The 12,753-nt window shown below is 38.6% G+C and overlaps 1 protein-coding gene across 2 annotated transcripts in view; it reads right to left on the reverse strand.

The window, feature by feature from the left end:
- Positions 1-12,753, reverse strand: part of LOC102760242 (histone-lysine N-methyltransferase, H3 lysine-36 and H4 lysine-20 specific-like) — a 42,248-nt gene that overhangs the window by 11,439 nt on the left and 18,056 nt on the right. For both annotated transcript variants that reach the window (XM_006762876.2, XM_015563357.1), the window contains 4 exons: positions 11,650-11,762; positions 6,015-6,284; positions 4,087-4,203; positions 2,761-2,902 (listed from right to left, as the gene is read on the reverse strand). In XM_006762876.2, the coding sequence (XP_006762939.1) occupies positions 2,761-2,902; positions 4,087-4,203; positions 6,015-6,284; positions 11,650-11,762 (642 nt within the window). The remainder of the gene's footprint in view (positions 1-2,760; positions 2,903-4,086; positions 4,204-6,014; positions 6,285-11,649; positions 11,763-12,753) is intronic.

A 12,753-nucleotide genomic window follows, 5' to 3' on the forward strand; every position in this document is an offset into this window, starting at 1 on the left:
GCAGGCAGGTGACTGAAGCTCCCAACTGCTCCTTTTTTTTTTTATTCTGGGCCAGCTTTAGCTTTGAGGCTTGGCTCCAGCTCTGAGGCCTCGGTTGCTGTAAGCAGGTATCTGGTTTGTTTGGGTTCTATAATCGAAACACTGTTTCAACTCCAGCTCTGAGATCCCGGCTGGCTGAAAGCAGGTTTCTGGGGTTTTGTTTAGCTTCTATATTTGTAACAATGTTTCAAACTGCAAGCTCAGAGTCCGGCAGCGGCAGGTGGGGAATGTTGGAGTCCTCCGTCACTGAAGCAAGCAAGCCTCATGTTCGCTTCAAGCTGCCTGGCTACTGGCCGCCATCTTGGCTGGCAGTTAATTTGCATATCTCGCTGATTAGCCAATGGGAAGGGTAGCGGAGGTAGAGCTAATTACCATGTTTCTCTTTTATTAGATAGGATACCAAGAGGTTGTCTCTGGGCAGGGGTAATGGCTTAGATGACCGTCATTCAGTCAAAATTCTCAAATCTTAAATTTCACATTGCAGACTGACTCATCTACCAGTGAATCTAATCAATACAGTTTTTCATTTAATATTAGAAATATTTATTTGCAGCTAGCTTTTTAAGCAGTTAGCTTATATTTAGGGGTACAAAATGTCTGAATACTAAAACCACTCATAGCCTGGTGAAAGCCTCACAATTCAAGGAACCTGCAGGGACTGAGATTGACCAAGGTATCAACAGTCATGTTTCCCCTCTCACACCCACTGTGAATTTACTGGACTAAATAATGGGTAATTCTATCACACTATTCTTATTAAACGATTTAAAAGTATATAACTCAATTTTCATAAATTTTATGTGCTTATAATGCAACTCAACACTTATACATAAGTATAAGATAAGCAAAATCCTTGAAATAATCTGCTCATTCAGCATCCATGGTGTAAACATAAGCACATCAGTGGATAAATCAGAATGTATCAGTGCACATAAAGCAAAGTTTATAACATTCTAGAAGAGTCCAACATACAGTAATCCTTGAGAGGTCTGAACTCATTGGGGATGGCGAAGGGAGTATATCACACACATGGGAGGCAGAAAATAAGAGGTATGTGAAGAGCTCAAGAAGTTGGATGAGTAAGGAGAAGAGTAGGCTGAAAAATTCTAATTCCATTTGCCAAGGCTGCAGTTCCTACAGGCACTCTGCATGGCACTGAGCACATTCTGTCTCATTTTCCCGTCACACCCATACAGACTGGAAGTTAAGTGAGGACAAGAAAAATCTATGAATTGCCACACATGCTACCTGAGCTGATACAGGAGAAGAGAGAAGAGGAAATCTGTAGCTAGATATGGCAGAGGAAACCATCCCCATGGAGACTAAAGTTCTGAGTACAAATGTGGTAGAGAAAGCAGTCAGGTCAGATATAAGAACTAAAGTCATATAACTGAGTAACATCTGAGTAATTAATATAGAGGAACCACACCCACCCTCCCCCATCCTGGGGTGGTTAGAGAGAAAAATGAAGAAAAGAATGAGAGAGGAGTGAAACCCAAAAATCCAAGTAACATAGGTATGATACCACATACTTTCTAGCACCTTTGCAAAGATTATATTAGGTAACATACTTGGAACAGTATCTGGCATCTGAAAAATGGTAGCTGTTATTGTATTCACTTTATAATTCCAGTTACAAAGTAGCAATTTATCCAATTTATTCTGAAGCCATCTATTCAAAAAACTTTATACAAGTCATCATTTTAAGAAGCAGCATCACAGAGCAGAGCACAGTGCACAGTGACAACAATTGAGTTTGTTACCTTCCTCAGTTAATACTTTAAGTGTGCAACACAGGAGAAAAGAACTAATGGCTGAGTTTTTGAAATATGAAAATTGTCAGAACCTTTAAAATTCTGAAAAGCCAAAACAACTCCTAGGCAGTGTATTTAAATTATAGAGAAAAGGATATTTGGTTTTTGGTTTTTTTTGGGGGGAAGGGGGCGTGGTACGGGGACGACTGTGAAAGGGGTGGTAAGAAAGGAGCCATGGATTGCTGGTGCTTTCTAAGGCAGACCAATCTATAATAATAAAAGCGTAATATGCTACTTAAGCTGGACGACCTTCTGGACGAAGCTGAGGCTGCAAGGGAAGCCCAGGTCCCGGGTGCCTGCTGGCGGCCGGAGGAAAGCCTGGGTCCTAGGTGCCAGAGGGAAGCTGGTGCCAGCAGCCAGGGGAAGGAAGGCCTACTCTTGCATGAATTTCGTGCATTGAGCCTCTAGTTTTCATATAAAAGGTTTGGAAACTTATGCTTTTAAAGTCATTCATACACAAAGCTTGAAGACACTATGTAAAATGAAATGAGTCAGTCACAAAAAAAGAACAAATCCCCTTATATGAGGTTCTTATATAGCAGTCAAATCCAGAGACAGAAAGTGGAAATGGTGGTTGCTAGGTGAGGGTAGAATGGAGAGTTAATGTTTAATGGGTACAGAATTTCACTTGGAGAAAATGTCGAGTTATGAAGATGGATGGTGGTGATGATTGTACAACAGTGTCAATGGATTTAATGCCACTTAAAAATGGTAAATTTTATGTTATGTATATTTTATCACACCCCCACCAACAAAAAAAATCCATGCCAAGTACCACCTGGAAAATCTTTTACATATATCCTCAGGAGTTTACAAACCTCATTTTAGATCATAGGACATATGGGATTTTAAGATGATAAAACCTGAAATTCCGTCCAAAGCTCCATAATTCTTAGGTGATTCTTACCTGCTTTAATGTCACTCAGGGCAAAAAGGCCAACACGGGTGTCTCCATTCACAGACCACTTCTGTGTTTCACAGTTGGGCTGGCAGCAGTGATTCATGAACCGAGCATAGTTTCCTTTGGGACCAGCATCAATGATCCGATCCTAGAATTCCAACGGATACTGCTCATTACTTTCTGAGAATTTTAACATACTAGAGGTTCCTATGCATAGTTTGAATCTCCCAGAAGAGTGATTCTTTTTTAAAATACATATATTTTTATTGATTTCAGAGAGGGAGAGGGAGGAGAGATAGAAACATCAATGATGACTCACTGATCGACTGCCTCCAGCATGCCCCCTACTGGGGATGGAGCCTGCAACCCAGGCATGTGCCCTGACTGGGAATCAAACCCTGATCTCCTGGTTCACAGGTTGACGCTCACCCAGAGTCATTCCAGCCTTCAGAAGAGTGATTCTTAAAGTGTACTTGTTGGATCAGCATAACTATCTGGGAATTTGTAGAAACTATGAGGTGAGGCCCAGCAATCTGTGCTATAATAAGCCTGTTAGGTGATTCTGATAATATGCTGAAGTTGAGGACCTAAAAGAAGAAGCTTGCCCCATCCACTAAATTAGGTAGTCCATCAGAAATCACCTAACGAGACTCTAATACTGATATTGAGACCCATTTCAAACAAAGATGAGAACACCTGGAGGTGAGGATCTTACAAACCATAAGGATACAACTTGATAAAAATGAAATGTTCACGAAGTTTCACACCAGGAAAGAATCCTATGTGGAAGACAGGGGTTGGGGGGGAAGGGGACTAGTAGAACCTAATATTCAGGTACAAAGAGGAAGCTCAAATACACATAAAATAAATACATTATAATGCTAGCATTAGGAACAGTTCCAAATATAATTCTAGGCACCGATGAAATGAAACTCATCAGAAAATTCCTATAATTGAAAAGCTGACTTGTGTTCATAAGCTGAATTCCAATGTCAATTTATATGGCCTCAATGCTCTAATTAAATAGCAACAAATCAGTTTCTCAATCTGTAAAATAAAAGAATTATTATTTAACCTTTCTGGCTTCAAGTTTTAACTCTACAGGAAAAATACTAACAGATATAGTCCCTAACTTATACTGCATAGCTAAAATAATGGGTAAAAGCAGTATTGCGTTTGGCCACGGATGTATATAGCCAAAAATGAGTAAGCTTACCTACTTTAGAACCCTCATCAACCCTGACCATGGGGAAGACACTATTTTAGGTAGTATATGACATGCCTACAAACACTATGGCTAAGACAACACTAATTTCACAATCCATTACTTACTTTGTCAAGGGTGAGCATATAGAAATTAGTGATATCGTGTTCTTGGGCATAACGGATTTGAGCTCTGCATTCTTCTTCATCTATTAGCTCACCCACATACTCATTCACAAATTCACCCTAGAACAAGAAAGAGCTCTTGACTTAATGGCAAAAAACATAACTGTATTTACAAATACACTTTACTTTTATTTTATTTTTTTTATTGATCCTCACCTGAGGATATTTTCCATTGATTTTTTAGGGAGAGTGGAAGAGAGAGGGAAAGACAGAGGGGAGAAAGAGGGAGAGAGGGGGAGAGAGAGGGAGAGAGAGGGAGGGAGGGAGGGAGGGAGGGAGGGAGAAAGACCCTTTGGTGTGTGGACCAAAGCTCTAACTACTGAACGCACGGGCCAGGGTCAAGTACACCTTATTTTAAAAAAAATAATGAAAATAATATTCATTATTCTCCACAAATTCTCCAAAGCAATTCATGTGTATGTAACTAGTCACTTAACAAAGATTTATTCAAGAAACTAACAAATATGATGCTTCAACTATCTGATATTAAAAGAAATAGATACTTGATCCTCCTTTACCTGCCCAAATACTTTAGTTAAGTCAGTTTCCCTAATATAGGCAGGTTCCTTTTTCTTAGAACATGCCCTGCTGCCCTTCCCCATTTCACACCACTGTTCCCCTGACTTAATCACTACAGTCACACTGGCTCTCACTCATGCTGTCTTCTCTATACACAATGCTTTAACACTCAGCTGACCTAAACCAATAAGTACTTACTTTCCAAGTCTCAACTTAAAATATTTTCAAAGACAAGCAAGTTTCAGGACTTTTGCCACATGCCTCCAGAAACCTTTCTGCTTCCACCCTGGGTGATGATTTCTGCAATGTCTCTCCCCCTCTGGAATGTAGACTTTATGAAAGCCTGGAACATGTCTCCTTTGTTGATCACTGCATCCTCAGCACAATGTCTTAGCAAATGACTAAACAGGTCAACCGAGATTAATTTCCTTTCTTAGAGACAAATTCAGTCAAATTCTTTAGAAAGTGTAATCAGAGTAAGATTTATTTTATTAAAATGTCAAATAACATTTATTCTACACAAAAGCTATACAATTTATTGTCTATTTATTAGAAACTTGCTGGTCCTTCCAAGTTTGAAGATATTACTTCATTTTCATTAGAAAAGGTGCAATCATCTTTTCCTTTGTGTTCTATGAACCCAAACCTATTTTCCCTCAGTAAAAATACACTTAACTTTATTAGTAAGTGATCTACACCTCTAACTGATGTGCTCACTATCCTCTCTTAACTTACAGGTGATAAGATTTTCAGAAAGAGAAAAAGCAAATAAAGCCATAATATCTCTGAATTTCCCTTGTTTTTTCAACCTCACACACAATGAACATGATTAATACTAAGGACGTTACAGATAAAGAACACCTATTCTTAGGCCTCTAAACTCTAGAACAGGGGTGGGCAAACTTTTTGACTCAAGGGCCACAATGGGTTCTTAAACTGGACCGGAGGACCGGAACAAAAGCATGGATGGAGTGTTTGTGTGAACTAATATAAATTCAAAGTAAACATCATTACATAAAAGGGTACGATCTTTTTTTTCAATAGTTTTATGGGCCGGATCCGGCCCGCGGGCTGTAGTTTGCCCACAGCTGGGCTAGACCATCAGAGGGTCAACTGAAGGTCCTTTGTATGTTACTGACAAAATTCATTTCAAACGGGCCGGATCCGGCCCGCGGGCCGTAGTTTGCCCACGGCTGCTCTAGAAGGATATGTTTTGCACGAATAATAACAAGGTTTATCCCTACACTATGTTATTTTCCTCTATGATCAATTTTCTCATAGTCATCAAGAAGAATTAATCATATTAAGCAATTAATGAGAAAAAAAATGGGAAATTAAGAAGTTTTCTTCACCTTTTTAATATCGGTTTTTGTTCGAAGACCCCAGCCCCTCTGTAATGTGCGAAAAATCTCCACCTCTGGGTACTGGCGCTTAGTAAAGCACTGGTTTTGGCAGCGTCCGCCGGCAGGACATACTGTGGGGTGGCACTCATAAAGCAGCATGCGATTGATGCACTCAGAGTCTATCCCACAGGGGTTATCATCAGTAGCTTTACAGTTGCAACGGGGAATTTCAGACAAGTCTGCAGTGAAGATCTGTACCCGGCCAATAGGACGGTTCACCTGTCAAAGAAACACATACTATACATAGTACATCACACAAGACAATTCGGGACCTATAAAAGGGAGATTTCTTTTCCTTAAAGCTGCATGTCACATTTCATATGATTTTGAAGCATCAAGATTTAGCAGCATTATTCACAGCTAAAATGTGGAAGCAAACCAAATGTCCATTGACAGATGAATAGATAAGCAAAATGTGGTACAAATAATGGAATATTATTCAGCCTAAAAAGAAAGAAAATTCTGGAACATGCTGTAACATGGATGAACCTGGAAGATATTATGTTACATGAAGCAAGCCAGTCAGAAAAAGACAAATACTGTATGATTCCACTTAAATAATGTACTTTGAGAATCAAAATTAGAGACAAAAAGAAGTAGCTGCTAAGGGCCAAGAGGAGAGAATGAGAGTTATTGTTTAATGGGTAGAGTTTCATTTTTACAAGATAAAAAATGTTCTAGAGATGAATGCTGGCAATAAGTACAAATAATATGAATGCATTTGTTGAACTCTTAAATATGGTTAAGATAGTAAATTTTGTTACCTGTATTTTACCACAATAAAAAATTTGGAGGAAATAAAGATTTAGGCAGTTTGATGGAAAATAGCCTTATGTAACATACAAAATATAAACTCCACAAAATTTTTAAGTCATTTAAAAAAAAATGTTTTTAGCCCTAGCTGGTTTGGTTCAGTGGATAGAGCGTCCGCCTATGGACTGAAGGGTTCCAGTTTTAATCCCAGTCAAAGGCACATGCCTGGGTTAGGCTCAGTCCCCAGTAGGGGGCGTGCAGGAATTTAGAGAGAGAGGAAGGGAGAGGGAGAGAGAGATAGAAACATTGATAAAAGAAACATCATTGATTGGCTGCCTCCTGCACGCCCCCCAAAGGAGATCGAGCTCGCAACCCAGGCATGTGCCCTGATCAGGAATCTAACTGGTGGCCTCTTGATTCCTTGGTCAACTGATGCTCAACCGCTAAGCTACACCAGCCGGGCTGTCGTTTTAATAGAATCATAATTTCAAAGCTGACAGGCCAAGTAAATTGTAACTAGTTTTTGCTATTGCCACGTGGTGGTGCCACTTTAGCTGCTATATAATAAACTGCTACTCTTAAGTGGCATGAAAGTATCTGGGTAATATTGAGGTTCCTATATGTGAATGTTCCTATATGTAAATTGCAATTCCTATATGTGAATATTTTACTATCATAATTTGAAATCTCTTTAATAGACAATAATGTCACCCATGCATTTTATTCAGTAGTGGTGCTAGTAATGAAAAATCCAGTGAAAATCCAGTGTGATAAAACATAAGGGTCAAATAGTTGCTGTGACACTGAAGCCACTAGTTTTTACAAATACTAGCAACAATGTTTAGAAAAAAATAGTCATTTCATAATAAGGATGGATTTGTACACTATGAGTCTCCCCTAGTTAGTATTACTTAACTGGGGAACAGTCAAATTTGAGAAACCCATTCCATACATAAAACTTGACTATTTAGGAATTGAATGATTTTGATAAATTATTTTACTTGCAAGACATACTTTGCCAGACTTGTGAGAATAAATACATGCAACCTGGCTGGAAGGTTCAGTTGGCTAGAGTGTCATTCTGATACACTAAGGTTGCAGGTTTGATCCCCAGGCAGGGCATATACAAGCATCAACCAATAAAAGTATGAATGGGTGGAACAACAAATTGATGTTTCTCTCTCTCTTCCTCCCTTCTTCTCCCTTTAAAATCAATAAATAAAAAGAAAAAATATATATGTATAGGTTCGAGTACAGAGCCTAGCAGCCTTTACACATGGTAGGTATTAGATTACCAATTCTAATCAATCTGAAATTACTATAATTATCAATTATTTCCATCCTCTAAATTCTCAAATGGTTTCATTTCTAACACTATATTGTGAGCCTTCTATTCTTTAACAATATTATAAAGTCTACAATCTGTACAAATATATTGTCCTCAATCCAGTTCTCTGTAACAATTTAAAAGGACAAACATCTCACTGCCAGATTCTTCAAAATACTGGTAAAAACTGTAAACCTCATTAAAACTCTTAACATATGCAAACGGGAACCACAAACCTAGTAAATCAAGCTCTATATAGGAATAGAAGAGAAGGGCTGAGCTTAATCACCTGAGACTCCAGGTCCTACATAGGGCCTTTGAACATTCACCTGAATCAAGGAATCTTTACCTGAGACAACTCCCTCAAAAAAAATTTCACCCTGCCCTAGCTGGTTTATCTCAGTGGTTAGAGCGTCAGCCTGCCGCCTGAAGGGTCCCAGGTTCCATTCCGGTCAAGGGCACATGCCAGGGTTGCGGGCTCAATACCCAGTAGGGGGTGTGCAGGAGTCAGCCAATCAATGATTCTTTCTCATCACTAACGTTTCCATCTCTCTTTCCCCCTCCTTTCCTCTCTGAAATCAATAAAAATATATTTTAAAAAAAGTTTCACCCTACTCTACAGTGCTTGCCAACCAGTGGTCCGTGAGGTCCGAAAGGTTGGAGACCACTAGTTTAGATAATTTTTCTTTTTAGAAATATATTTTATTGATTTCAGAGAGGAAGGGAGAGGGAGAGATAGAAATATCAATGATGAGAGAACCATTGATTGGCTACCTCCTGCATGACCCCTACTGGGGATCGAGCCCGAAATCCAGGCACGTGTCTTGATAGGGAATCAAACTGTGACCTCCTGGTTCATCAGTGGACACTCAACCACTGAACCACACCAGCAGGCCAATAATACTTTCTTGCCATCTGGTCTAACCTCTAACCTATGACCAATGCCAAGTAAGTTTTTTTTCTTTTTTAAAAAATATATTTTATTGATTTTTTACAGAGAGGAAGGGAGAGGGATAGAGAGTTAGAAACATCAATGAGAGAGAAACATCGATCAGCTGCCTCCTGCACACTCCCCACTGGGGATGTGCCTGCAACCAAGGTACATGCCCCTGACCAGAATCGAACGTGGGACCCTTGAGTCCGCCGACTCTCTGAGCCAAACTGGTTAGGGCCCAAGTAAGTTTCTTAACATAAAGCAAAAAACAAAACAAAATAACAAATAACAACCAAAATCAAACAAAACACACATACATGATTTTAAAGTAAGAACAAAGATATGTAATTGAAGGTAAACATTCATCCTAGAAGAGGTGTCAACACACCTTTTTGTAAAGGACCAGACAGTAAATATTTTAGCATTTGCAGGCCCTAGACCTCTAGTGAATGTAGCTCAACTCTGCCACATAGCACAAAAACAGTAATAGACAATATGTAAATGAACATGCATGACTGTGTGCCAATAAAACTTTATTTATGGATACTAATATTTGAATTTCATATAATCTTCATGTGTCAGGAAATATTTTACTTTTTTTCCAACCATACTAGGCCAGATTTGCTCCATGGACAGTTTGCCAACCCCCATTTTAAATCCTTTTCCTGGAAATACATTTGTTTAAAAAAAAATTAATGCATCGACCTCTAAATTCTGCGATTAGATCACTCATAGGGAGCTGCTCCCTCAACAGCCAGGCTCCATATGGTTGATGTGCTACTCTGAAATGCCTACCTTGCTGTTATTTACATCTATGACTGTGAGAACTTGATTACGTTCCCTTTTTTTGAGGCCTAACTACATCAGTGTTATGTCTTCATGCACAGTAACTCCATTTAACTCTCAATATACCACCAGGGTCCAATCCACTTGGACCCAATTTTAGGTTTTGAGGGTTGTTTTCCCCAGCAGATCTTTTTGTAAAGGTTGATATTTTATGACTTTTATTCTTTCTTAGAGGTTTACCAAAGATCAAAAAGAAAATTTACTTATTAAAAAGGAATAGCCCAGCTGGTGTGGCTCAGTGGTTGAGCATCAACCCATGTATCAAGAAGTCACCTGTTCAATTCCCAGTCAGGGCACATGCCTGGGTTGCAGGCTTGATCTCCAATCTCTGGTGAGAAGTGTGCAGGAGGCAGGCAGCCAACTGATGTTCTCTCTATTCAATGTTTCTATCTATCTCTCTAAAAAATATTTTTAAATAAAAAGGAATAAAACTCATTCTATTTTGCAACTACTATCACTTTCCAGAGAGTATAAAAGACTAGATATAACATCTTTCTAGTCTGTTTATAGTTGCTAGATTTAGCAAATAAAAACCCAGGTCATCTAATTATATCTGAATTTCAGATAATCAACAAATAGTTCTTTAGTTTAAGTAGTTCCCAAAGAATATTTGAGCCCTACTTCAATACACTAGACTCTAAAGATGGTGGTGAAATTGATTTTTAAGTGAAATCTCAGACTATAAGACTTTAGAAACTCAAAACCAATGAGTACAAAAACAATGCATTTAATGACAAAAAAAGAAATATGGTATCCAGACATGACATCATCATAAATATTTTACAAGAACCTGGGCAATCTTGTTTTGTTAATAGTATTTCTCTCATGTTTTCTGATATTTGAGCACCAAAACTAACTTGATTAAAAGGCTTTTAAAAAGGTTTTAACATACTTACTAAAATGTCTAATAAATTTATTATTTACTATTCCTGTATCTTTACTCCTGTAAAATATTCATGAAAATGACTTTAAATTATAAAAAATACAAAGGGTTCACTGGACCCAGATAATAAATGGTGATGATGCTTTTGCCAGGTACACTGAGGGTTAGATATTCCTAACACAAGTTCTCCTGACTTTGGGCATCCTAGTCATCCTGGTCACCTAAATCTTTAATATTACCAAAAAGACTTACCCATGTGTATTATCCACACTATCTCAGGACCATTTATGATTTATTTTTTAATATATTTTATTGATTTTTTACAGAGAGGAAGGGAGAGAGATAGTCAGAAACATCGATGAGAGAGAAACATCGACCAGCTGCCTCCCGCACACCCCCCACTGGGGATGCGCCCGCAACCCAGATACATGCCCCCGACCGGAATCGAACCCGAGACCCTTCAGTCCGCAGGCCGACGCTCTATCCACTGAGCCAAACCGGTTTCGGCATCAGGACCATTTATGATTTTTTATCACAGCTCTTTGATCCCTTTCAAACTGCAAGATGTTAACTGTGAACAGAATCTAATCCAATCTACTATATGAGAAGACTTTCCAAGGAAACAGAGATTGTATCAACATACAACTGGATTTATAAAGTTCACACAATTGCTAGGAATGTGCTTTGGTACGTTTTTGTTATCTTCTTTCAAGCTCTTATCTGTACCTAAAAGCTACTATATAGGCTTGTGCTTCCAATTCTTGTCATGAATAGAGTAGGAAGAGGGCAATCTATAAGGGTCTCTCTCTCTCAGATGGGGTCTCCTGAAGTCTTTTCTCACCTTTATATGTTTATAAGGCGGTGGTTTCTTATCGTTCTTTCGGTCTTCCTGCAGCTGTCTTAGTTCTTTTTGGGCCTTTAACTCCTCAAACCTTGCTGCAGCTTCCTGAAGAGCTAAGAAAACACAAAAGTACAAGTCACTAAGCCTGTGAATGGAGTTGTTTCACCTCCCCACGCCCCCCTTTTAAATAGGAGAAAAATTCATGTTTTAGACAAAAATCACCAACACTATAAGGAAAATTAAAGTATATATGACTTCTACTTTCAGTAAGTTATAATCCCCAGGGTATTCAGATACAGCATTAAGACAAAACATAATCCATCACTAAATGGTACAATACAAACTACCAGCTTCAGAGAAAATTTTAAAACAACAAAAAAAAGTCAAATGATTTGAAAAAGGCCATGTATATCATCTATAGACTGCATCTGCTTAGCACAGTCACAGCCTTTAGGCCTAATTCTTTCCTCAGTCCTAACCTCCTTTCCAGAAACATCCTGCTTCCTAGGTGTCCCAGGTAATATGCTGTGTTCCGGTGGGAGAAAAATCCAAAGTTGAAGTTCTTTTTTCTTCCTTGCCTGTTCTCTAGAGCACCTGTCCTACTCCTAAGACTCATTCTGTAAATATCAACTACACGTATTAGTTTAATAATACAAAGACAGTCCTTCATAGCTAGTTTGTATTCAAAGCTTGTACTTTCATATGCTTGAAAGACTGTAATACCTGAAAAGTTCAACAAAATCTTAGGATTCTCATTCTTCTCCACTTAAATCAAAATTTTAATTCATTATTGATTACACAAGTTAAAAATTCTGAAAAGAATTTCAATTCTTCCTCCTTTCCTCTCTCTGGCTTTCCCTATGCTGTCAATTCTTTAAAGAAAATCTTACCTCTGACCCATCCCTTTTTCTCCATTTCTCTATCACCATCCAGCAGAGTTTGTTTTGCCTGGAATTCTCTAAATTTTTCTAGTCTCTCTTAAAGTCCTTCCTTCCTTCAACCTATTATTGAGCATATTCTGCCTAGTCTATCTACTTAGTGCCTATCCAGTAATCATTATCCTCTCCACCCTATGGAAGCCTCCCTGTGACAAGTCTAGTCATC

This window comes from Myotis davidii, unplaced genomic scaffold (genome assembly GCF_000327345.1).
Source record: "Myotis davidii unplaced genomic scaffold, ASM32734v1 scaffold438, whole genome shotgun sequence".
NCBI lineage: Eukaryota > Metazoa > Chordata > Mammalia > Chiroptera > Vespertilionidae > Myotis > Myotis davidii.